The 24253-nt window shown below is 41.0% G+C and overlaps 1 protein-coding gene and 2 pseudogenes across 1 annotated transcript in view; 1 reads left to right on the top strand and 2 right to left on the bottom strand.

The window, feature by feature from the left end:
- The window catches only part of VPS13D (vacuolar protein sorting 13 homolog D), a 226076-nt gene that overhangs the window by 174905 nt on the left and 26918 nt on the right, over positions 1 to 24253 (bottom strand). The window contains exons 15-25 of the mRNA XM_023532655.1: positions 24013 to 24143; positions 23105 to 23177; positions 22502 to 22672; positions 21349 to 21479; positions 19965 to 20097; positions 15927 to 18140; positions 14711 to 14862; positions 11290 to 12321; positions 7942 to 8032; positions 6068 to 6194; positions 4391 to 4571 (exon numbers count right to left, since the gene is read on the bottom strand). Coding sequence (XP_023388423.1) covers positions 4391 to 4571; positions 6068 to 6194; positions 7942 to 8032; positions 11290 to 12321; positions 14711 to 14862; positions 15927 to 18140; positions 19965 to 20097; positions 21349 to 21479; positions 22502 to 22672; positions 23105 to 23177; positions 24013 to 24143 — 4436 coding nt within the window. The remainder of the gene's footprint in view (positions 1 to 4390; positions 4572 to 6067; positions 6195 to 7941; positions 8033 to 11289; positions 12322 to 14710; positions 14863 to 15926; positions 18141 to 19964; positions 20098 to 21348; positions 21480 to 22501; positions 22673 to 23104; positions 23178 to 24012; positions 24144 to 24253) is intronic.
- LOC111742135 lies at positions 2694 to 2812 on the bottom strand (annotated as a pseudogene).
- LOC111742117 lies at positions 7257 to 7375 on the top strand (annotated as a pseudogene).

Consider the following 24253-nt stretch of genomic DNA (forward strand, 5'->3'; position numbering starts at 1 on the left):
AAATCCTAGCTGACTTTATTATAGAAATAGACAAGCTGATTCTAAAATTCATAAGGAAAAACAGAGGACCTACAATAGCCAAAACAACTTAAAAAAAAAAAAAAGGACAAAGTTGGAGAACTTACACTACCTGATTTCAAGACATACCACAAAACAACAGTAATCAAGACAAGGTGGTTCTGGCATACGATTAAACATAAATTAACACAACAGAATAGAGAGTGAAGAAACACGCACATACATACATGGTCAATCAATTCTCAACAGAAGTGCTCGGATAACTCAATGAGAAAAAATAGTCTGAATATATATGTGGGGGGAGATCTCACCTCTTACCTCACAAAACACACAAATATCAACTCAAAATGGAAGAGATCTAAAATTATAAAACTTGTAAAGAAGGACATAAAAGAAAATTTTCACCACCCTGTGGTAGGCAAAGATTTCTTTGATAAAACACAAACATCACCATAAAAGAGGAAAATCTGACTTCGTCAAAATGAAAAACTTTTGCTTTTCAAAAATTAGTGTTAAGAAAATTAAAAAAAAGAAATGAGATGAGCCCCTGCCTAATCGTCACAATCAATTATCTTTTTTTCATGTTTTTATCTTCCCACTAAAATACAAGCTCCACGAGAGCAATGATCTTGTCCTTCTTGTTTCCCGTTATGTTCCTAGCACCCGGCACAGGGTATGACACGTCATTCCACAATAAACATTCACTAAATAATTGAAGAAATGAACAAACAACGTTGTAAGGATCAAATGAGATAATGTACATGAAAGTACTTTGAAAACTCCAAAGCATCTTTCATATAAATAATTATTAACTGAATGTACTTATTTTTGCCATGTCCATTTTCCTTCTACAACTGAGCCAACAGAAGAGCAAGAAAAATAACTCGCTGCTGGTCACGCAGCTTATAGTGGCAACACCCAGACTCTAGATTCCTGTCCCAAGAATTCTAAATTGCACACCTTAGCTCCATCAAAAATCTGTACTCCGGTTCCTCAGTGAATAAAAAAGTTTAATATAAGTGACATCCAGTGAAGTAGAAGACACAGGAAAACTACATCAAACTTCTGGGGTAAAAAAAATAAACAATTTATATTTGGCCCAGTCTAGGTACATGATGTTCTTCTAATTTCAAACATCAAAATTAAAGAGAAATTTAAAGTTCCACTGGGTCATTATTTACAGACACTAGAAAATATAGAAATAAAAATCCGGCTACAAGTCAAAGGTACATAATACCACCTGTCACCAGTACAATATTAGGAGAAAGGAATTTAAACTTCAAACAAAATAGCCTCTAAATCTTATCGGCAAACAAAAGTAGGTCTTTAGCTCCCTCTGTAAATCTCAGTGATTCAAAGAGCTAGAATTAAAGATCCTTGAGAAGATCAGCTTTTCTTCAAAGCCCATATATTTAGCACTATTCAACCTAGAAAAGCATTCCTTTAACCTTTGGCTTGTTTTATATAGTTTGATAAAGCAAAGCTTAAAAGACTTATATGTTCAATTTCTGCTCCCCCCAGGAAGTAATGCAGTATCTACTCAGCAATGCAGTGTCTCATTTCCTAATCCAAACGGTTCCTCACAATAACACCTACTATTGTTTAAACCACGCATGTGAAAGTAATTGCTTTAAATGTGCATAATTCTAACAGGCAACATGTAGCAGTTATATTGAGAGTCAAAGAAATGTGCATGGCTTTATAGGATTTAACCCTACAAAACAATAAAACCACTTATAGTATTCAATATCATATATAAGATTCAATCCTATTAAAATTAGTCAAAAAATAAACTACGTACACGAAGATATTCATGGAAGCATTATTCATAAGAACGAAAAACCGGAAGCAATGCCAGTGTTAAAAAAATAAGGAAATGGTTAAACTAACCTGACGGATTATAGTTATTCAATAGGAGAGCTATGAAAAATGCAAAGCAACATGGAAAAAGGTTATGAAAAAGGAGTATGGAAAGAAGCTGGATTACAAAAGCATATGCATAAATGTAACACATTTTACATACTTTACTATATGTACTATAAGCATTTTCTCAATTAAAAAAGTTTTTTAAAAGTATATGTAGACCGTAAATACAATACTATTTCCCACTCAGTAACTGGCCCAAAATAAAAAGATTGACAAAACAAGTGTTGGCAAGGAGAGAATTACAAGGAATTCTTAAACACGGCCAATGGGAGTTTGTATGAGGCAGCCACCGTGGAAAGCAGCCCAGCATCACCTTGTGAAGAGAAACACATGCACACCCTACGGCCCAGTAACCCCACCAAGAATCTCAGAAAAACTCTTCCACATGTTCTTTAGAAGACAGGGTGCACCATAGCAAAACACTGTAAACAACCCAAGTGCTCAACAGGAAAATGGACAAATCATGTGTCTTGTACACAATGAAATTCAACGGTGAAAATAAATGAAATGTAACTACGTGAACAAATCTTAACACACTAAGTGAGCAAAAACAGCAAGTCACGGAACATTAGATACAGTTTAATACCATTTTATAAAGGTCAGAACAAGCAAAACAAAGGTATTGCATAGGAACTTGATTTTTTGTTTGTTTGGTTTTTTGTCTTTTTTTTAGGCGAGGCAACTCTTCGTTGACCTCACAGATTGCAAGGACCTTGTCAGCTTACAATCCCTTATTTTTTTATTTTTCACACCTACAGCACCTGGTCTTCCTAGGTGGTCTCCTATCCAGGTACTAAACAGGCCCGACCCTGCTTAGCTTCCGAGATCAGACGGGATCAGGCTTGTTCAGGCTAGCGTGGCTGTAGAGAAACTTGTTTTTTAAGGCAACTAGTAGACCCAAAACTCAGGAGAGTGGTCCCTACGGAGCTGATGGGAATGAGGCAGGGGAGAGGCACGTGCAGCAGTCATCATCATGTTTTAATTTTTATTTTGTTGGTGGGTTCACGAATGTTCATTTTATTATCATACTTTGTGACTCGTATATATGCTACAGATATCTTTTCATATCTGTCAAATACTAAATATTTTTTAAGTTTCTAAGGAGAGAAAAATACTCCATGATTATAACCATGGAAACATGTATAGGAAAAAAATGAAAATAAATTAAAACATATCTATGGTGCTACAAGATTCTTTTTTTCCAGGTTCCCTATAATTTGTTTATGCTAGCTACTTCTAGTGCTTTAGAAAATATATTCTCCGGAAGACACACAGGAAACCTCTAACACTGGTTGTTTCCAGGGAGAGAAATCGGGTGGCTGAGGAAAAGTAACTGAGAAGATTTCTCTCCAAATGTGTTTTTTCCTTTGATTCTGTATCAAATTAATATACAATATTTTCAAAATTTTTAAATTTAAATTAAAACATAAAATTTGTGAATGTTGCCACTATAAAGACAGCATCTATTCCTTAAAATTATCTTTTAACTAATAGTTTAAAAATACATAAAAACAAGTGTCACAAAGAACTACGTTATGATCGTCTTCTGGGGTCCCCAATCGGTGTGCCAAGATGTCACAGGGTGCTGCCGCACACTCACGGGGTAACACATCACCTGTCAGACACTGCACAAACTACTAGCTTGAGGTACATCGTTCTCAGTGTTAAATCATGTGACATTCCTTTCAGTGATGTCTCATCTTTCCAAAGCTAGGTCTTAAGCCGTTGCTGTGACAAAAAGCAGAACCATGAGAAAACACATGTGGAACAAGAAATGAAAGTTGTGATGTCCAGTCAGGATCCGAGTTTGAGAAGCTGCACAGTGCCCACGAGCACACACATCCTACTACAAAGTAATTGTGGTTACTTAAGAATGAAGGAAAGATATTATTCTTTCAGTTATGTATCACTATTTTTCAAACAGCTACTAAATTGTTAGGACACGTGCACTTATTAAATGCCCTAGTCTTGATTACTTTATAGATGGAAAGACCGTCTTATGGCCAAGGATGTGCCACGGAAAAACTTCTCAGCATTAAGGAAGCAATGAACTAATAAGAAGTCTGGGAACTTCTAACCCATTTGAAAAAACGCCTCTTTATATAAGTTCGCTGGGACCACTTTCTAAGAAAAGAATCCCCAGTAAAGTCCTAGAAAGGCCAAAAGTCTTAAGTGTTATCCATAAATTTCAGTCATTGTTTTTAGAGAAAGCCAACGTTAAACTTTAAAGGTGATTAGAACACAATACAATGAATAAGGAATATCAGCTCCCCGATCACGTAGGTTTCTACAGATAATCAGCTACTTGGAGGACATCAGTAAGGATAAAATTACCAAATTATCTTTACTTTTTTCAGTGAAATTTTCCAGATTTATCTCTAGAGGCTTAAAAGTTCTACTGACCAGTCGGACTGAACCGGCAGCTTGGAGAAATGAGACCACGTACCGTCTGCCCCTCGACAGCAGCTCGCTGGCGCCCTAAGACGTCCTGCAGCTGAGTGAAATGCTGAACGAAGGCCACCACCTCCGCCTGGAAGCGCTGAGTATGCACGTACTGCACGGAGGCCATCTGGAGGCTCACTCGGATGTCGTGCTCTCTCCGGAGCAGAGGGTCGGGCCGTCCATATCTGGGGACAGGAGCAAAAACGTGACTCAGACAGCGGCAAGATACAAGTTAGTATCTGAAGAAAACTTGGGTTGATTTAGGGTTTTCCCTAGAAAACAGCTTTAACTATTAAAATGCAAATCCACATCAAGTTTTACACAGCAAACGTCAATAATTCCTCCCGTTCTAAGCCTCAGCAATGTGTCGGGGATGTTAAGGGCCGATGTGATAGCCAGGGCTATAAACAGGTAGGCAGCCCCAGGCACCAAACTCTCTCCATTCCAGAACTTACTGTTCAGACCTTTCACCTAGGCCTCTTATGCCCTGGTTTTAAGGGAATAATCACTCGGTTCTAGCAAAAATTGGGACAATAAGGACTTGAAAGACAATACAAATAAGGCCATGAAACTATGGGTAGAGAAAATTAGGCAACAGAAGCAATGTTTCTGGGGAAAACTGTCTTCTGCAGGCAGAAAGAAGTCTTCTTTTAACTTCAGTGAAATAAGGCCAAAGAAGCTTAGTATCTACATTTCAAGATAAATTAGAAAACTTTTACGGATGGTTTTTAATTTAATGGAGCATGGTGTCACAATAATAAGTTATTATACAGGGCATAGTCACTGGGGAAAGACCTCCTCTTTGCTAAGCACCTATTTTGTGCCAGGCAGAGAGTTAAGAGTTTCATATTAGATATCTCGTTTATTACAGAACCCTGCCACTGTGGTAGGTAATGACATAAACAAATCAATCTCAAGTCTCAGTAGAGTATGCTATCTTCTCCTGAAAGTGAGAGAAAAAGTTCCCAGACTTCTTTAAAAACTGTGTTTCTCAATTCTGAATGAAGATTAGAATCACTCTGGCAAGTTAAAAAATAAATAAATTTAAAAAGAAAAAGGACTGAGAACTACCCTAGACCAGAATATCTAGAGGCAAAGCTGGATTTTCTAACAGCTCCGCCAGAGGTTGAGAAACCACCATTTTAAACTTTCTGCCTTCTGAGAAAAACCATTCTTTAATAACTACACATAGGCCTAAAGATGCTTTCTAAATTCTAAAATTGAAAAATTCAATATAGATTATGTTTATACAGAAAAAAATGTATAATGTAATTTAATGCCCATATCGTCAACAACTTTTCCAGCTGAAATCATTCTAAAATGTTTAGAGCTTGATGGAAAGTGATCTAACTTAGTCCTCTCAATATTTAGATAGAAAAACTGACATGTGGTGATCGAGTTGCCTAAGGTCACATAACAAGTTAGTGCAAAACCCGCACGAAAGCCAGGCTTTTTAATAATCAGAATTATTTCAATCCTACCCCACCTGTTTATGAAACCTGAGCAGCCCATTTCAACACAGATTTTAACGTAAATCAGAATTCCTCACAACTAGATCATATCGATTTTATGTAAGAAGGTAAAATTTTTTTTAACTTTTCTTCATTGTTTAGCCAACAAGAATTTGAAATAGCACATAATTATAACAAAACGTCAAGTGAGAAAAGATCAGTGTTTTTACTTAAAAGTCTGGAAGATGAGTGCTTCCTCCCCACTCGTAGTGAACCGTTCCCTGTAGAACTCTCCATGGGCTGTCAGGTCACTTAGCGACAGGCTCCCGATACTTCCCTGTAAGGCCAGGTCTCCCTCTGGGGATGTTAAAATTAGAACACATTACGTTATCTTTTCTGTCATATGCCTTAAATATGTCTGGAACAATAACTGATATAAACACACCTTAGACTTTTCACTATTTAATCAAACTACATGTCAAAAGCAAATTTTCATATTCCAATGCACAAGGAAAAAAACATTTTATGTAATCTTTCCAATAGTCTCGGTGCAGAAGTACAAAGGGGACTGAAATAACACAGCACCATCAAACTTTGACATTTACAAGAGGAAAGAAATTAAACTAAATGCATGCATAATTTAAAGGACAAAACATTTACAGATACAGATAGAAACATGATCCCTCTGAGATTAGACCACTAATTAGAATTAGTGAAATATCATAAGGTCTATTAATTGTACTATAGATAAAAGAACAAAAGAGGAAGTATGAGACGTCAGGTATTCAAGAAACCTTAAGTATGTTTTGATTTAATTAAAGAACAAAATTAACAAGATCGGCAGACACTGGTGACAGATGTGAAACTACTCCGATATTACGGAGTGAAGCCCCTGGATGGTGGGTAAAACAAAGAAGCAATGTTGAAACTCGTACACCTAAGATGTGAACCTATAATAAATCATTGTTAACATGGGCAGATGTTAAAAAGGGCTACACTGAACTGGTGCTTCTGTAAACAAATGTTATCATCACAATTAGCATTATAAAACAAGGACTAAGGTGTCTCCACTTGGCACGCCAGTTCAGCACCCAATGAACAGAAGACATATACTTATTTTTGATTCTTAATGTCTTCTAACAAAAATATCCACGCTTCTCCAACTTTAAAGACCGATCTCTTCTAGGAAGCAATTATAAATTAATTTATACCAGGCATAAAAACCTCAATTTCAGTCATTTCTTCTCAAAAAACATTTTTATTTTGAACTACAGAGTCAACACTTGAACTTTGTAATATTTTATATTTCATTACCTGTTCCTTAAGGAAGGAATGGTGTTTTATCCATTTTATAAATCTCTACTATCTAGAACTCGATGTAGCTGATCACTTGTGTTCTACTCAAAATTTCAACCCACAGTCTACAGCTATGCCATCCTGAACGTGCCCAATCTCCTCTGATCTCAGAAGCTAAGCAGGGTCGGGCCTGGTTAGTACTTGGATGGGAGACCACTTAGGAATACCAGGTGCTGTAGGCATTTAAAAAAAAAAACAAAATTTCAACCTACAGTCCTATTAGAATGCAGAGTGTGCTACAATAGCCTCCTGCCTAAAACCTTGGCCCCTATTGGTGACTCTCCTTGTTTACAGTAATAGATAAGGAACGTAGGCCCTGGTGTCCCACAGACAGCCTTGTTATACACCAGGTATAATTAGCATGTAACTATTTCCCAGGTGTAATTGTTAATAACACCCACTTTCACTCTCAAAAACGTCTCACTTTGGGAAAAAAAAAAAATTAGTCACCCAGACAGAGTTTATTGAAAACAGAGATGCCAGGGCCCCATCCCGACCTACAGAACCAGATTCTTGGGATGGGGTTGGGGGATGCACTGGATGCCTGCATTTTTAACAAGCTGTCCAGATGATTCTGAAACATAAGCCAGTATTTGGGAAACGCCACCACAAATCATGGCCAGACCAACAACCACCATCGAGCCACTGATTCTTCACCTTACTTAGCATATGAGGAGATAATCAGATTTGTGAGCAAGATGCCCAAATTCTTACCAGATTTTACAAGTTTGATTTTCCCCCAACTTACCAATCATTTCCAGGTGTGCCACTAATTTGGACACATTCGCTTTAGCAAGCTCACTGGTGGTCTTGTTCAGCACGAGAGAGAGAGAATGAACCTAAGAACACAGAAGATGAAGCAAGGCAAATATTACTGGGGGGAAAAGAGCATCTTTCAGGCAAAGAGCAGAACGAACTCAACAAAGCAGCAGAAAGGCTCAGGAAATTTGAAGGTCAAGCTTTTGCTGACGCCGATTTCATTTCAGCTTTCTTTAGCCATCAAACTGTAACTTAAGGAGAGAGCTGCTGAGACGGGAACTCAACGGGGAACCTAAAACCCAGGTCCCACGCTGTCTGTCTCTGTGGTCGCCTTATCTATGTTTTGTTAGTGAAATGTTTTATATTATAAAACAGTTTTGCTCATTTTTGCATTCGTCTTTAATATTGCACTCCTCTGTCGTCACTCACAGAGACTCACTGAGCAAAGTCCCACACTAAGAAACCTGTCAAAACAAATGATAAATATGATTTAGAATCCTGTTTAATGTCTCTGGGAAAATACTTAACCGAAGCCCCTGCTGTACTATTGGGACTTCACCTAGGAGCCACGCTCAAAGATTTTCTTCCCAAGGAACAACTAGAAATATAAGAAAGACAACATCCTCCGTCTAGCAAATAGCATTCTTTGTAACGAATAAATTCTGTACTGTAATACTGCCATTTTAAATACTCAAAGGACTTATACATCTGGATGTGTTGAGGCTGGTACCTCTGAGTGCCGTCACTGGGGATAACGGGTCAGTTGGACAGAAGGACGGAGGAAGGAAGAGCTCAAACCCCAATTCATACTCACGGCTCCTGAATGGCAGAGACCATGCCATACCAACCCTTTAGTCTTCAGTGCCGACAACAAAGCAGGTGCTCAGTAAATGTTTGATGAATGAATGAATGATGAGAAAAAAAGATGGGAAAAGAAAGAAAATAAGAAGAGGAAAGAAAGAAGGAAAACATTTAGAGAAGAAGGCAGAAAAAAAGACTAGAGTGGATGGAGCAGGAACCCTGGGGTCCCCTCCAGTGCCACAGAGGTTCCTTTGCAGTGAGTTTTTCGACATAGACCTTAAGGAGGACCCCAGGGGAATGAGATTATCGTGAAGTAGGAAATTCAAAACCTCTAGTCACTCGATCATCAAAATAACATACACATTGGGTCTAAAAATGCTTTGTTTGGAGGAATCCAGCTGTCACCCCCTGAAGCCACTATCTTACCGTGAATCTTCGCATCACTAAAAGTAGGACAACCAGATGATGTATACTCCTGGCGTAACACAGTAAGACACACGCAGCACCTCCTAAGAAACATTTCTACCAAAAAGTGGAACCTGAATCTGATCAAGTCTCTAGAACTAACTTCCATTCCTAAAATCAGAAGCTAGAAGTCAAGCAGCACCCCAAGGAAACAGAGAAGTCTGGACTGTAAGACACTACAGCACACTAACCCTGTTTCCACAAGTCAACTGCAGGGGGCGAATAAAGAGGGAGAAAGTCTAGTTCACTTTAATTAACAGAGATTTAAGACACATGACGGCAAATGTAATGTGTGAAACTTATTCAGATCCCCAATCAAAAGATTCACATGTCATTTTATTTCGTTCTCTTCATTTTGTAGATAAAGAAACAACGGCTCAGAAAAGCAAAGTATTCCACTGAATTGTAGAGATCAAAGGAAAGACATGAAGTTTCTTTAACCATTCGCTCCTCTACAATGTACCAGTAGACATCTTTGAGATTATCAGGGAAATCTATGGTCTGGTGGGTGTTACATAATACCAAGGAATTTTAGAGGTGACCATGTATTGTGGTTATATAAAAAAGAGTCGATATTTTTTAGAATGAATATTGAAGTATGTAGAAGTGAATGAGATAACTGGAATTTGCTTTAAAATACTTCAGCAAAGAAGAAAAACAGGAATAAAGAAAGGGTTGGGTATATGGACAGTCATTATACTATTTGTGATATGTTTGAAAATCTTCACGATAAAAATATTTTCAAAAATTCTTATCCTAAAAAAGTGTATTGTTGTGGGGCATTTATCTAGTCCTGTTTTCTTGCGAAGCCAGCCATATCTACCTGTGCAAAGCCCCCTGGAAGCACTCTACTCAACACCAAAGGGTTCCTAAGGCAGTTATCACAGGCAGCACAAGAACAAAGTTACAGCAACGAACACGCCAAGTGCAAAGGAATGAGTGAAGCCCCTCCAGGCGCCACTCGTCTTGCTAAGCAAGGCACCGGAGGCCTGAGTACTGCCAGGCATTCATTCACCGACACGGAGCAAGAGGCGTGAAACTCGTGCCCAACTCTCCCCAAAGTTCTCCCATTTCTGGAAGAATGAAGCCTACTGCCTTCTAAGGAAGTAAAAAAACAGCAACTAGACAAAACACGATTCTCTCCAGCAGCAAGTGCAAGTCCGCACATGCTAAGCCACGTCGAAGAACTTCATCCTCAAGGCCTACAAATGTCATCGGCCACCGGCAGGGACCCAGGGCCCTGGATGGTGCTGGTGACAAGGATGCTCCACCGACTGGTCAATAAACTTAACTACTTACACGACTTACTGTTCAATGACACAGAACAGCCTTAAATTTAAACACTGACTTCGGGTATTTTTAAACTTTTACAGTGAGTACCAAGGATCAGTACTAAGTATGACAAGCCACATAATAGTAAAAATAATAACAGCTCTCATTCAGTGAATGCTGACTTAAAGCCACGAGCTGTACAGAGGGCCTTGCCTATATCATCTCACTGAATCCTTGCAACAGCTCCACATTGTACCATTTAACACTCCCAGGTTATTGATGAGAAAACTAAAACTTTTTTGCCCAGGGCCAAAAAGCTGTATGGCTACAAAAAAAGTGCCAGGATTCAAACCCAGGCAATCTGACTTTCAAGATTTCGTTCTCAACAGCGGTACTGTTGCCCTCGATGAAAGCCAGTGACGTTTTGAGCGGGAAGATGGTGATAAAAGCCACTTTGCTGGATCCTTCACATACACTGCCTCATTCAGTAATCTTAACTAGGAGATGGAAGATGAGAAAACAGGTTCAGAAAAGCTAAGCAATTCCTCTGACTTATACAACACCAAGGAAAGACAGAAAGGTATGTGAACCAGCGATTTTCCCTGCCTCCGGATGGGACTCACCCTAAAACCTTTGCTAAGATATTCACATTCGCCCTTTTCTAACAGACATGCAGAAGACAACACACCTCCTCTGCCAATAAGGCCTATTTTTCTAGAGTAAATACGCAATGATAGCACTTAAATAAACCAACAAAAATGCATTCTTGGAACTTCAAGGAGTGACAAGGGACTGATACCTTGAGGTCCAGCTTGGTGTTAACTGGATCCTGAAGTTCAGACCCCAGGAAAGCATCTGACTCGGCCTTCACGTTTTGTAGAACATCCTCAGGCGGTACCTTCATCGCATGGTTGTCGGCAGTGGAGCCAATTCCAAAAAAATCTAGTATCACGACCCAGGTTTGCAGTGTGATGAGCACATCCAAGCAGTTAAAATCGACATCAATGTTCCGGTTAACTCGGTTATAAATGGAAGAGAACTCTGGATGTTTCTTATCCACCAAGAATACATTGATGTGGACCAAGGAATCATCAAATTTACTCTTCCCAGCCAGCATCCTGAGCTCATCCACTGTTGGGGAAGGAGGTGGGGTCAAGGGGCAGTCCTGGTCCTGGACCTCCTTCTGCTTCTTCCGGGACGCCGAGGCGGGCCTCTGATACAGCTGAAATACATTAGGGGCTTCTTCCATGTGAGACGGGAGAGACCGAGGCATGTCAGGGTACTCCACGTTGGACACTGAAGGGCAAGACTGAGAAAGATATTCTTTCTGTGCTAAACTGGAAGGCTTAGGGGCGCCCCGAGACACCATGAGGTTCTTATACTTGGAATCTGGATTTTTCTCCAATAAGTCTTCCATCAGCAGAGAGTGCAGCGCAATTTGAATGGACAGAGTCTGAGGATGGTCTTTACTGAATTCCACCTCGAAATCCTGAAACTTTAAGCTCACAAGACCCTGGGCCCCCAAAGTCAGATCTCCACTTAGCTGAACTTGAAGCTCTGATATACAAAAGTTGGCTTGAATCTGCGTAAAGGACTTGACTTCCTTCAGAGACAAGGACCTTTGAGAAGAGTTAGAAAGGCTGGAGTGGCTGAACAACCCATTCTCCTTCCTCTCATTGGAAGGTTCTCCACAGGTACTGAGGGAAGGCAGAGGAGAATTAGGGCAAGGTGAGGAGGTAGCGCTGACCGGAAACTTATTCAGATCTTCACTATACACGAGATTATCCAGCGTTTGTAAAACCTGCTCATAGACATGCTTTGCTAGCACCACCTGTATGCAAAGAGAAAAATTCAGTTATCCCACTATTATTAATTGCAGTCAGCTGTACTGCCTACAAATTTCCAAAGTTGATTTCTATGGGTTTCCCCAGGAGATTATGAATAAGCTGATAGCAAGGACTGTCTCTTTTGTTTCTTTTCTGTCCTTACCTCTCTCTGACCTATGTCTATTTGCAAGGCCCTTCTCCAGTACCTCACAGAATAACCTATACACAATAAACGTTTAGTAAGTACTATTGATGACAGGCCTGCATCAGCAAATTCACTCTTTCTAACCCCATAGAAACAACTGCAGAAACTGAAGGGAATGGAATACTGCTAAAGGTCTAATGTGGGTACACCACGGGACTGAGAAACAAGACCCATGGTTCCAAAACTCACTGACCGTCACCATCTAGTATAACGACCTATGCTCGGCACGACTAAAGAGATAGTACTTTTTAATGATGATCCATAATTATTTATGTTTCCTTTCTCCCTTACTTTGTTTTAAATTACAATTTCTCATTTAAAATATTTTCAGGCAAGTTTTTATTTAAGGTCGACTTTTTTAACAGAGGAATTCCAAACAGATATAGAAGTGATAGCATTAGAAAGTGATCATTTTGTAACTCCTAATTAAATAACTTATCCCATCACAGTTCACCGGTGGAATAAGCCCTTATATGAACGACTGACAGAGAATTTTATAACAGAGGGATCAGGTTCCTGTCACCTTAATACAGTCATCAACTTAGGCATCACGAACAGATATTATATGCCTCCTGATGTAATGCAATATGAAGCACACAACACTACCTCGGATGTGTCTGGCTCCCCCTACCCCAAAAAGAACCAAAAAAGAAACTGAATTCAGTTAGACCTGCAGAGTTAAGTTATAGTTTACAAGAAATGTGCCAGAACAAGTTAAATGACACTCCAAACAAACGACCTAACCCAGGACAAGGAACAAGGCGACTGACCTGGTTTTCAAAACGAAAGAATTACATGGGGGACAAAAATAAGAGGGAAACTAAATTAATAGAGACCCACAAGATGTAGCATAGAAATACAATGTGCAGGCCTTGTCTGGATTCTGATTCAAACAAAGGAAAAGTGAAAAGACATTTTTGAATCAAAAATGTCTCTGAAATCAGAAAACAAATTAAAATTTAGATGACACCAAGGAATCTCGATAATTTAATAATACCAGTGTAGTTATGTAAGAAAATATACGTAGCTTGTAGTGATACATACCAAATATATAGGGGTAAAAAGGCATGAGGCCTGGGATTTACTTAAAATCTGAGTGAAGGGGAAAGAAATCTGAAGGATGGGCACATAAGGTTCATTAAACTATTCTACTTTTGCGTGTGTTTAAATTTTTCATAAGAAAATATTTTAAATTATTTAAATTACTTGGTTAAATTACTAAATATCAATTATTAATCATTTAAAGAATTATTTTTTTAATTATCTTAAATAATTTTTTAAAGATTTTCATCAAAAACTACAGTAAATCCATAGTAACCATAAGAATAGGTCAACATAAACCAACAGAATTCATATTATGTGCTAGATTGAAGGTGAAAAATTCATGGGAAAGCTTTGAGGAAAGTTCTCTCACCCAGACACCCATATCCAGGAACCAAGATGTCAAAAGGTACACGTGTTCTGTGAACGGCACCCCTGGGTTACCCCAGAGCAGCCACCAGACACAGACCAGTCACTAATCACTGCCCAAGGGTCCACTGTCCTAAGATCCTGCCTGTCTTTGTTGTTTTATAATGTTATGCTCTTTGTTCTTATCCCTGTGAAAAGGAAAAAAGAAAAAGGATGGCAGATGTACACGTACATACGCACACACGCACGCACGCACGCACACACGCACACACACAGGCACACACACAGGCACACACAGAAACCCCTATCCTAGCCAGTTTCATTTCAGAGGACAAGACTAATTCTCCCTTGAAAGGATCTGTCAACAGCTCAGATAATCAGATTGTTTTATAGGCCGGGCCAAGTATGTCAAAGTGTAACAAGAATTACGTCCTCTTGGGAAAGAGATTCTGACTTTCCAGGCAATAACTTTTGTTTCTGAATGGCACCGGAATTAAGGGTCTGCCCTCTTTCTCCATGTAACTCGCCTCTCCTCCATGTGAGGAAGGCTAACGAGACCGATTCCCCAGCGACAAAAGGACACGAAAGAAGACTCCACGTTTACTGGAACAAGTTATCAGCAGTAACGTTAATTCATGATATCTCTTTGAATTTATATATGTTCCTTCCAACAATTTATATATACACATGCAACAAAATATACACATATTTAAATAATATAACTACAGAATAAATGTGACTTCAACTGTCCTGACATGTAAATCAATAAGGCGTTTTACCTGAACTGGATTGACAAATTTCCCTTCGATCTTCATGATGCTAGAAGTTCCCAGATCATCTGGACTAAGGGAGAAAGTCAATTCCGATTCTCTCTCTATAGGGATCTTCTCCAGTTTAAACTGAATGGTGGTGTTGTTCAGGATGTGAAAGGCTGGTGTAACACAGAGGAAATGACACACTGAAAACACTGGTATTTACTGCATGATTGCTGGTTAAGTGGAGGACATATAAACTGGAGCCCATGAGTTACTCGTAGACCGGGAACTTCGATGACTAGCCCAAGACAAAAACTCACAGCAAGCGGAGGCACAAGATAAATTTATGCATAAAAAGAAACAATATTTTCATGCCATGCTCCATTTGGTGGCTTCAAAATATGGTGTGGTGAACATTAATTCAGGCCAGGGTCTACATTAAGTTTCTCTTAGTCTCCCAAACTGGCATTTTCCAAACCAAATTGCCAGTCCTTACCCAGCTTTCAGATACAGATTGATTCCTCTCAAGGGGCCTAAATCAGAATCAAGGACAAGATAAGGTTCTAAGTGGACGGCTTTTATCCCAAGTATGTAAATGAATCTGTGAATTAACATCTGAGAAGCGCAGAAGTTCTCAAGGTCATTAATTTCTTAACCAATAAATAAAGCCATGCTCCAGGGCTTACCTGATTTCTGAGGATGCCAAGACTAACAGATCGAACCATTTGGTTTCAGCATGTCAGATCGAGAGCACAAATATGGGCATATTATTCCTAGAACCCTACACCAACCCATTATAAAAGACAGAGCACTGACACTCACGAACTAAATTTCACAGTCTATTTACATCAATCCCTCCAGCTGCCTGGCCTATACGATTTAACTGGGAAAGATCTACAGTTTAGGAATAAAAAAATCATATGTATCTGACCAAATTAAATAATAATCTATCAGAATCCACTCACTGAAACATCCTTATAGGGTCGCCTCATTTATAGATGAGCACTCACTCAATTTCAAAGGGGGCTACTTAAAAAAAAAGATTGCTAAATACAACATTCAGTGAAAAAAGTTGAACACGTAACAACCTAATATGAAACACTGTATCAAAATTCTATTATGATTTCTTAAATATTACTGGGGATAATTCTGAAAGAAAAAGTGTCTGTTGTTGTTTTAAGCAAAGTACACAGGAGCTGGGTTGCAAATCTTAAAACGAGACATGACTCGCAGTCCTCACCTTGACCTCTATGCAAAGACTCAAAGAAATCATGTCGGGTGAAGTGCGCTTCCTCCTGGCTGTTGGCACTGGCGGACCCTGACGGAGGGCGAGATGCCCGGCTCCCATCGGACCCGGGACCCTCTCTGCCTGCCAGCTGGGTGCAATTCAAGGAATATAATTTAATGTCTTTGATTTCCACCTGTAGACGGTCACTTCTGGATTCATCGTCTCCCGCCACAAAATTCTGGATGAATATCTGTCCCAAGTGTCCCACCAACAACTCAGGACTCCCAGGCTTCCGAGGGATGGAAACCACCGGCGACTCAATGTTTATGTTCAAGATCAGCTTTACGGTGTCGGAACGAGTGGCGCCTAGGCCGAAGCCGTATACATCACTGTCTTCCAAGGTGAAGGATTCCCGTGTCTTCCTCGGCGTTTCAAACAGCGACACCATCTCACTGTACTCGGCTGTCTTGGTAGCTAGAACTGTGGTGACTTTGGTGGCTGCGCTTTTCAGCATACTTCGAAAGTTTTCTTCCAGTTCATCCATGGACAAGGTCAACTCCTTCAAAAACTTAGCAGAGTGGTTGTAATGCAGGGAAGCCATCTTCAGGTTGAGCACACATTCCTGCTTAGATTTCTCAACAAACGTGAAACTCAAAGCTTCGCTGAGGGCCGCATCCTCCATTCTGATGAAGACGGATTCAAAGTAGCCAATCTCACTGATGATATTTTCATAGCCTAAGGAATGCCCAATGCTGACGACATACTGGTTCTTAACATTATCTTGTGTCAAATCCATGAGCTGCAGACAGCCAAGAGAACCATTCATGTCGAACGTGCTCCCCATGGACACGTTGACTTTGGTGCCACCTATACTCGCCGTTGCAATTTTTCTGCCATATTTCTCTCCGTTTGCCATTCCCACCGTCCGAAGGAGCAGAAGGTTCAGTCTGTGGATTTCCACGGCAACCTCAGTGTTTTGTTCCTCCGCAGACTGATAAACTCCTTGTTCCCTAAAGCTCCTTTCAAAATCAGTCATTAAAGGTTGAGGACTCAAATCGTCTTTTTCCTTGGGAAAGGATTTTTGAAGAAAACCGATCAGCTCCACAATTGTCTCTGGATTCAGGATAATATCCAAATTATTCACCTGCAGTGAAATCACCTGGAGGGTGCTATCCAGACTCATCGATGGGCACTCTGAGCTCACGAACTGATACTCCAACTTAATGAGGGACTCTTGTTCTTTGGTGAGAATCCTGTCGAGTGACAAGCTTGTGGCGGACCGGTCGTTGCGTGTGGCGGTGGTAGTGAGGGGGACCACGTCGGACTCGGACACAGGAGACTGGGCCCTGCTATCCCGGAGGCTTCCTGTTGGGATGTCAAAGCTCAAGTTCTTATGTGAAGCCATCAAGAGGTCAAAATCGGCACCGTACGTCTGCATGGTGTCCACCAGGAGCAAACCGTGAACGGTCAGGGAGACCTCAGCATCGTAAGGCCTCTTCACGAAGTGGGCGTTGGTGCCAAAAACCTTGAGCACAGAAATGTAGCGGCCGGTGCTCTCGACACCAAGCTGCATGCAGTTCACCTTGAACTCAGCCAGGAGGAGCTGCGACTCCACCAGGACCTCCCTGGTGTGCTGCTCCAGCAACATGACACTCTGGGTCAAATTCATTACCGAGTCCTGCAAACTTCCCCGCTGGCCCCCTTGGGGGAAAATCTTCTCTTTGATCTGAGTATCAGAAGCCTTCATTTCTGGGGTGGTGAGGAGAGCAAAGCAGTTCTTTAGAGCAGATATTTTATCTTCATTGATGTGGATTTTTAGGTCCGGTAGGTTCCCTGACAGCACGGCTCCGGGGTACTTGGGATCCGAAGTATAAATCAATCGGCGTTCTAACTGCAGGTGAACGTCGAATTTCTCGACCACGTGGGTTGGCCCCACATCGATATCCTGGACGTGCTTCCAATTGTCCTTCACTCGTCCCACCATGATCTGGAGGTCCATGAACGACAGGGAGTACCTCTCATACATCTTCTTGCTCAGTAAATGCGCCTGAAGCTGCTCTTCGCTGAATTCGACTCCAGAAAATGGGGGGGTTTTCTCCCCATTACTGCTGCTTGTCTCCGGAGGTGGGGTGTTAGGAGGTGTGGCAAGAGGGGTCTTATACTCATCATCACTGAACTGAGTCTCTTCAGATGCTGACCCATCCCCACCTTTCCTCTTAGAGTCATCTGCAGGTAAAACAGAGAAGATTCAAGGTCCGTGTCTGCTCTCGCCTTCCTCTTTCCTTTAACATGTTAATTAAGAAAGGTAGAGAATCAACCAATCCCAACCTCGAGAAATGAATGGATGAAAATTCTTAAGCACGGCATTCTGTATTTACCATTTATTCACTGTCACTTTAATTAATTAGATTTTGAAATCAAAACACAAAGAGAAAGTATATGAATGTGAGAAAAGATGAGGACCTGCTGACACAGGAACACATGTCAGGTACAAAGACCAATGACGTGCTGCCCACACCTGCTCCCTGACCATCTGAGTTTACTGCCACGAGCTGCTATGGCCAACCCTTCTTATATCGCTGTCCATAATTATTTGTTTCCTTTTTCTTGTATTTGCTGTCTATGTGGTCATTTTGTTCCCCCCACCAGAATGTTCCAAAAGAACAAAGGTCTCACCTGCCTCACTCCACACAATAACCCCAGTGCCTACAGCAGCACTGGGCGAATGCTAAGCAACCACTATGTCGTGGCAGACCCGCCCTGTTCGCAGCTAAGCGGACCTCAGACAACTACCAAAACACACCGCTGGGCTCCGCCACCTCCGTCCCTGTCCTATGTGTATGTTTTATAAATTCAGGCAGGTGCTTTCTGCGGTTGTGTGACCCTCTTCTCCAGAGCTCATAACCTTTTCAGATTCCCTTTAGCACCAAACTTGCCCATTCCCACTCGAATCTTTACTCTCTGCTCTTTTGGGTCTTCTCAGCGAAGTAAGATATGATTGGAATTATCTGATAAACTTCCTCAATCTCTCTTACCCCACGAATCTTCTCTTTCTTCCCTGCCATCTCAAGGTAAACACTGATGGTTTTCTGGCTCTAATGACAGTAATGAAATTACCTTCCAGGGGTGTCTTTTTATACATGTTTCTAATATCCCTAAATTAAACCTCTATTCCTAAAATTAAGTACTAAGGAAATAATGTTGATTAAAATACAAAATGTCATGTAAGAAAAACAAAAACCACAATGAAACACTACTTCGCATCCATAAAAATGGCTCTAATCCAAAAGACATAACACGTGTCGGTGAGAATGCAGAGAAACCGGACCCTCACACGTAGTAAAATGGAGTAGCCATACTTGAAAACAATCTGGCAGCTCCACAAAACATGACATGTAAAGTTACCGGATGAACGAGCACTTCCGCACTGAAGTACACCCAAGAAACTGAAAATATATGTCTACACAAAAGCCCATACGTGAATGTTCACAGCAGCATAAGCCTGATAGCCGTAAAGTGGAAACAAGAGAATGTCCATCATCTGATGGATGGATGAGTAAAGTGTGGTATGTTTGCACAAAGGAATATTATTCAGTTTTAAATAAGAAAGAAGTACTGATACACGACACAACATGGATAAACCCTGAAAACATTACGCTAAGTGAAGGAAGTCAGACATAAAAAGGCCACACTGTGCGAATCCATTCTTATGAAATTATTTAGAATCGGTAAATCTATCGAGGTAGGAAGACTAGTGGTTGGCAGGGGCGAGGACAGGGAGTAATGGAGAGTGACCGCTAATGGGTTTACAATTTCTTCTTGGGATGATGAAAATGTTCCAGAATTCGATAATAGTGACAGTTGCCCAATTTCAACAATATACCAAAAACAACTAAATCGTGCATTTTAAAATATATCTCGATAAAGCTATTATTTAAAAAGGAATGCGCAAACTTCAGTTTTAAAAATGTTATATAAACCTTTTTTTAAGCTTTACCTGGACAGATCAACCTACCGAGATGGTTCCAGCACTTCGCATTCACACTATACCTTGGGTATTCGTCAGCAGCATTCTTCCTAGATCCACGACAACTAACACAGGATTCTTGAATTTGAAATCATCAGGAAATATCACTTGAGGGGCAGAAATATCTAGTCGTACACTCCACCGTTTACTCTCCTCCTGTAGAAATAAAATAAACTATAATTAAACAACTTTACACTGCTGAAACTGAACAGCTTTTCAAGTGGGGGCCCAGGCCTTTCCGAAGGCCACACCTTGTGCTACAGCATGGCTTAATGGTCTATGATATTGGAGCAGAAAGTTCAAAACGAAAGCACCCAAATGCTTGAAGATAAGACACTATCACCGGCAAATGTCTTAAGTTGGGGTGAGGGGGGCAGTGGGGAGCAGATTACTGGTCTGGAGGTTTGTCTGTTCTTTTTAATGATCTTTAGTGTAAGAAAGATCTTGCTTCTAAGTTTACAGAACTTAATACTTTAAAGTACTATAGAAACGAAGGAACTCGAATAAACATAGAAATCTAAACTTTTTTTTCATTCGTGGACGCTAGTAACGATGAACTTTCATGCCAAAATCTTAGTGAAAAACATGAGCTTTGATATTTGAAATATTGAAAAGATAACAATTCATGAATTTCTTACCTGTTCTTCCCTGCAACTAAAATTGGCCTAAATTACATGTATGTAGTAAAAACTAATTCATATGTCATCAAAAAGAAACCTCTTTGTCTAAGAGGATACTAATTGCAGCTTGTGTTCAAATGCACACACAAAAACAAAAAACACGACGAACTGTCCATCGCATATTACGCACCCCTAAACATTTCACTTAGAACACTCGTGCCACCCCTTACACCTCCAACTGGCTCTGTCTGCACTGTCCGAAGGAAGCCACGCTGTCACTGCTCCACCTGCCGCTGCCTCTCAGCAGTGCACCTCCAGCCACTGTAAGAAACCGTCCCTTGGCTCTCCCTATCTATGGCAGCCTTACATCAGCTGGTCACTTAGCATCACAAAGCGACCACCATGCCCTGGAACAGAAACTGGGGAATCGATCTAGTCTTTTCTTCTGGTAACAATAAGTGAAAAGAGGGTATTCATGAGTGAAACATTTACAAAATATCGGGTCTAGGAAACGGAACAAAGATGAGCAGCAGGAAGAGGTCCCATTCGTACCAAATTTGGTACAAGGGAGAAACATGATCTAGTCAGTCACTCGCTTTTTTCCTTTCATTAAACACTGATTGTAAAAGACATGAGGTAACTTTTGCTAGCTGATAAGGATTCCGTATTTTCAATTTAATGAGCATAAGTGATACAAGCATGCCTATCCACAGCAGGTAAAGGACTTAGCAGGAGAATGCTTGTCCCTTCCCCACCCCGCTAAGGGCGTTTATGTACCCCCACTTACAATGAAGTCGCCCACTAGCAAACGATCGAGAGTTTGTCGGATTTCTGCCTTGGTCTGCATCTTCAGTTTGTTGTACTGTCTTCGGGCAGCTTCGGCCACTCTCAACTCAAGTTCAGACTGATAACCAAAACCTGCAAGATTGGGAACAGACGGGAAGAGTCAGAACTGTCACATGGCTGGGTAGCAGAAAGCACCGCCACATCTGCTCTCAACAAGAGCTTCCACCAAAGCTAAACGGCAATCTGCACAGTAGCTCCTCGCCCCGGCCTGATGGGGTATACTGCAGGGGAACAGGAAAGAGACGAAGAGGGCGGGGGGTGGGGGTGGGGGGCAGGGGGGCAGCCACAGAGAAAAAGGCAGTAGGGAACGGTGGGTGCCAGATTTACCAGAATTTCCAGAACCATTGTCTGAAAGATTCCAAACTACTGTATTTCAAAAATTCTTAAAAGCATGACATTACGTTGAAAGAGAAAACGGAATTTAGAAGGAAATTCCCCTATAGTCTGTCAGTGATGGAGCAATGAAGCCAAGACATTTTATGGCTACTGTTCCCATGAAAAGACTCAAAAAATGGACCAAAAACTAAAACATCTTCATTATTATAAAGAGGTGGGGGAGAGATACATTTAGCAAAGTAATACTGTTTTTCAAGTTCTCTGCCAATAAAAGTGCTTTTTCTGCACGTACTGCTTCAAATCCTTTTGGGGAACAAAGGAAGGAACAAAGGAACAAAATCGATGATGATGTGGGACAGGGCAGTGATGAACTCTGCAGTATTTAACGCAGCGCCAAGCAAGTAAAACAGACCACTGACCTTGTCTGTCACCTAGAAGGAAATTCTTGAACATGACTCCTAAATTCACTGGTCTAAAGTATCCTAAGTAGCCAAGGAAACCACCACCCTAATGAAACGGGAAGTAATGAATAACATTTGCTAAATGGAGGCAAAGGGAGAGAAAATATTTAAGGGTACTGATTTCTCTTGGAAAACTGACTTTCCTAGCACCTCTAATTTGATTCAGCAGCGAAGGACAACCCACCCACCCATTACCCCATCGCCTGAATGTATAATAACCCTTGTCCAGAGCACTAGAAACGACAGGAAAGGGGGTCTGAGGAAACAACAGAAGAGCAAACAAACAAAAAAGTTAACCTGAGGTATGAACCTTTCCCTTGTAGAAAAAGTCTGCCACTTTTTTAATAGCCTGGGGGTTATATATGATGTTCAAGGGCCTCGTGCTGACATTCAGCCGCCTCTCGAAATGGCTGTGCACTGGGTTCCTCTCGTACAGCATCTCAAAAACAGGGTCGTCTGGGTCCGCAGCTACGGGAAAGAACCAGAGACAGGAAATGGAACACAGCAGAAGTAATCCCCTTAGTCTTACTAGACCTGGGAGGGATTCCGGAGAACAGACATTTCCTAAACTACTTTCCACGGGGTTCACATTCATGCATGTTTTGTAAAACAGAGAACTGGGTAAGACCTGACCCTTAAGCACAACAGGAATCCTCAAGACTGGTTGTCGTATTTGCTCCCATTACGGCAACCAAGAACCCAAATGCCCTGCGAGGTCGTCGGTGACAGGCGGGTTGGCGGAGGGCACCTGGCTGACTCCAGGTCAAAAGCAGACCCACACAGCAAACAGCTGGCACGAAACAGGTCACGCACCCTCTTTCCCGCTGACCAAGACTACTGACCTGTCCCCCTAACCATGATATCTTTCAGGATTAGTTTTAAGAACATATGACGAATTACCAGAGTAATGATCACTTCTGTCTGCAGGTGTTTGGAGACCAAAAGACTGTGAGACTCTGCCGACTTCTTTTTGCTATTAAACACATAAAATGCATAAATGTTAGGGGGAGATGGGACAAGTCACTGTGCACACACGCTCACGTTGTACCCTCCGGCATCACTCTCGCTGAGCACACCCAAACCACAACTCATCTGACATCAGGTTACGGAGGACTTACAGACCGCCCACCCTGCTTTGTGCCTTTTTCCCAACCTAGTAAAACCACGACTTGCCCTTCGTACTGGCAGTGTGCCGCTTTGCCTTCAGCGCATTGAATGAACGATTGCTCAACGAATATTAAGCACATATAGCTTTTCAAACTTGCACTGTGGACTCTCTCCCTCCTCACAATCCATGTACCAAAAAATATATGGGCAGAGTAAGTGGCTAAATATTCCATTATTCTGACCATCTCTTTGCCAATTTGATAAATCAAAGATCTAATGAATAAAGAATATTCTATATAAAAATTAGCACAGATATAGAAAATGTGAGGTGGTTCTCATTTGGCACTGTGGAAAAATGAGAGGTCCCACCAAGGGACGGAGGGTCAGAATGCATGAAAATGACTACCAGAGAGAGAGGAAATGCAAACTGGTTCTTATGGCATTTTCTTCCGAATCAGAGCACATTATTCCATTGTGGCCACAACCCAGGAGAGGAAGAAGGCACTGCCATAAATCCCACCAACATGTGCTCTCTACCAAATTCAAACACTTATCCAACTCCAGTTTGTTTTTAATTGGTCCATCTGTCTCAAGATGATCAAGTGTCAAAATGAATCACGTTACTATTACTTATCGCTTGCCTGAACAGACCAGCATCCGCCACACCCTAGATGGAGTCATCGCCCCACCGTTGTACGTACCGGATTAGGGAAGACAAGAAGTGGGAACATGGTTCCTTCTGTGGCCAGGTCTCGAAGAAAGAGTCCACCCAACCGGACTAGAAGCAAGGAGGAGTGTCTTCGAGGCAGAGACTCTGCTAGAAGTTTTACATCTACAAAAAATAAATGTAAGAGTTGGCACTATGCCGGGACAGCCTAAAGTGTCTTAAAAGCATTAGGTATAATATTTTATAGAGAACTATTAGATAGCATGAACAATTTT

The sequence above is a fragment of the Pteropus vampyrus genome, unplaced genomic scaffold (assembly GCF_000151845.1).
Source record: "Pteropus vampyrus isolate Shadow unplaced genomic scaffold, Pvam_2.0 Scaffold86, whole genome shotgun sequence".
Taxonomy (NCBI): domain Eukaryota; kingdom Metazoa; phylum Chordata; class Mammalia; order Chiroptera; family Pteropodidae; genus Pteropus; species Pteropus vampyrus.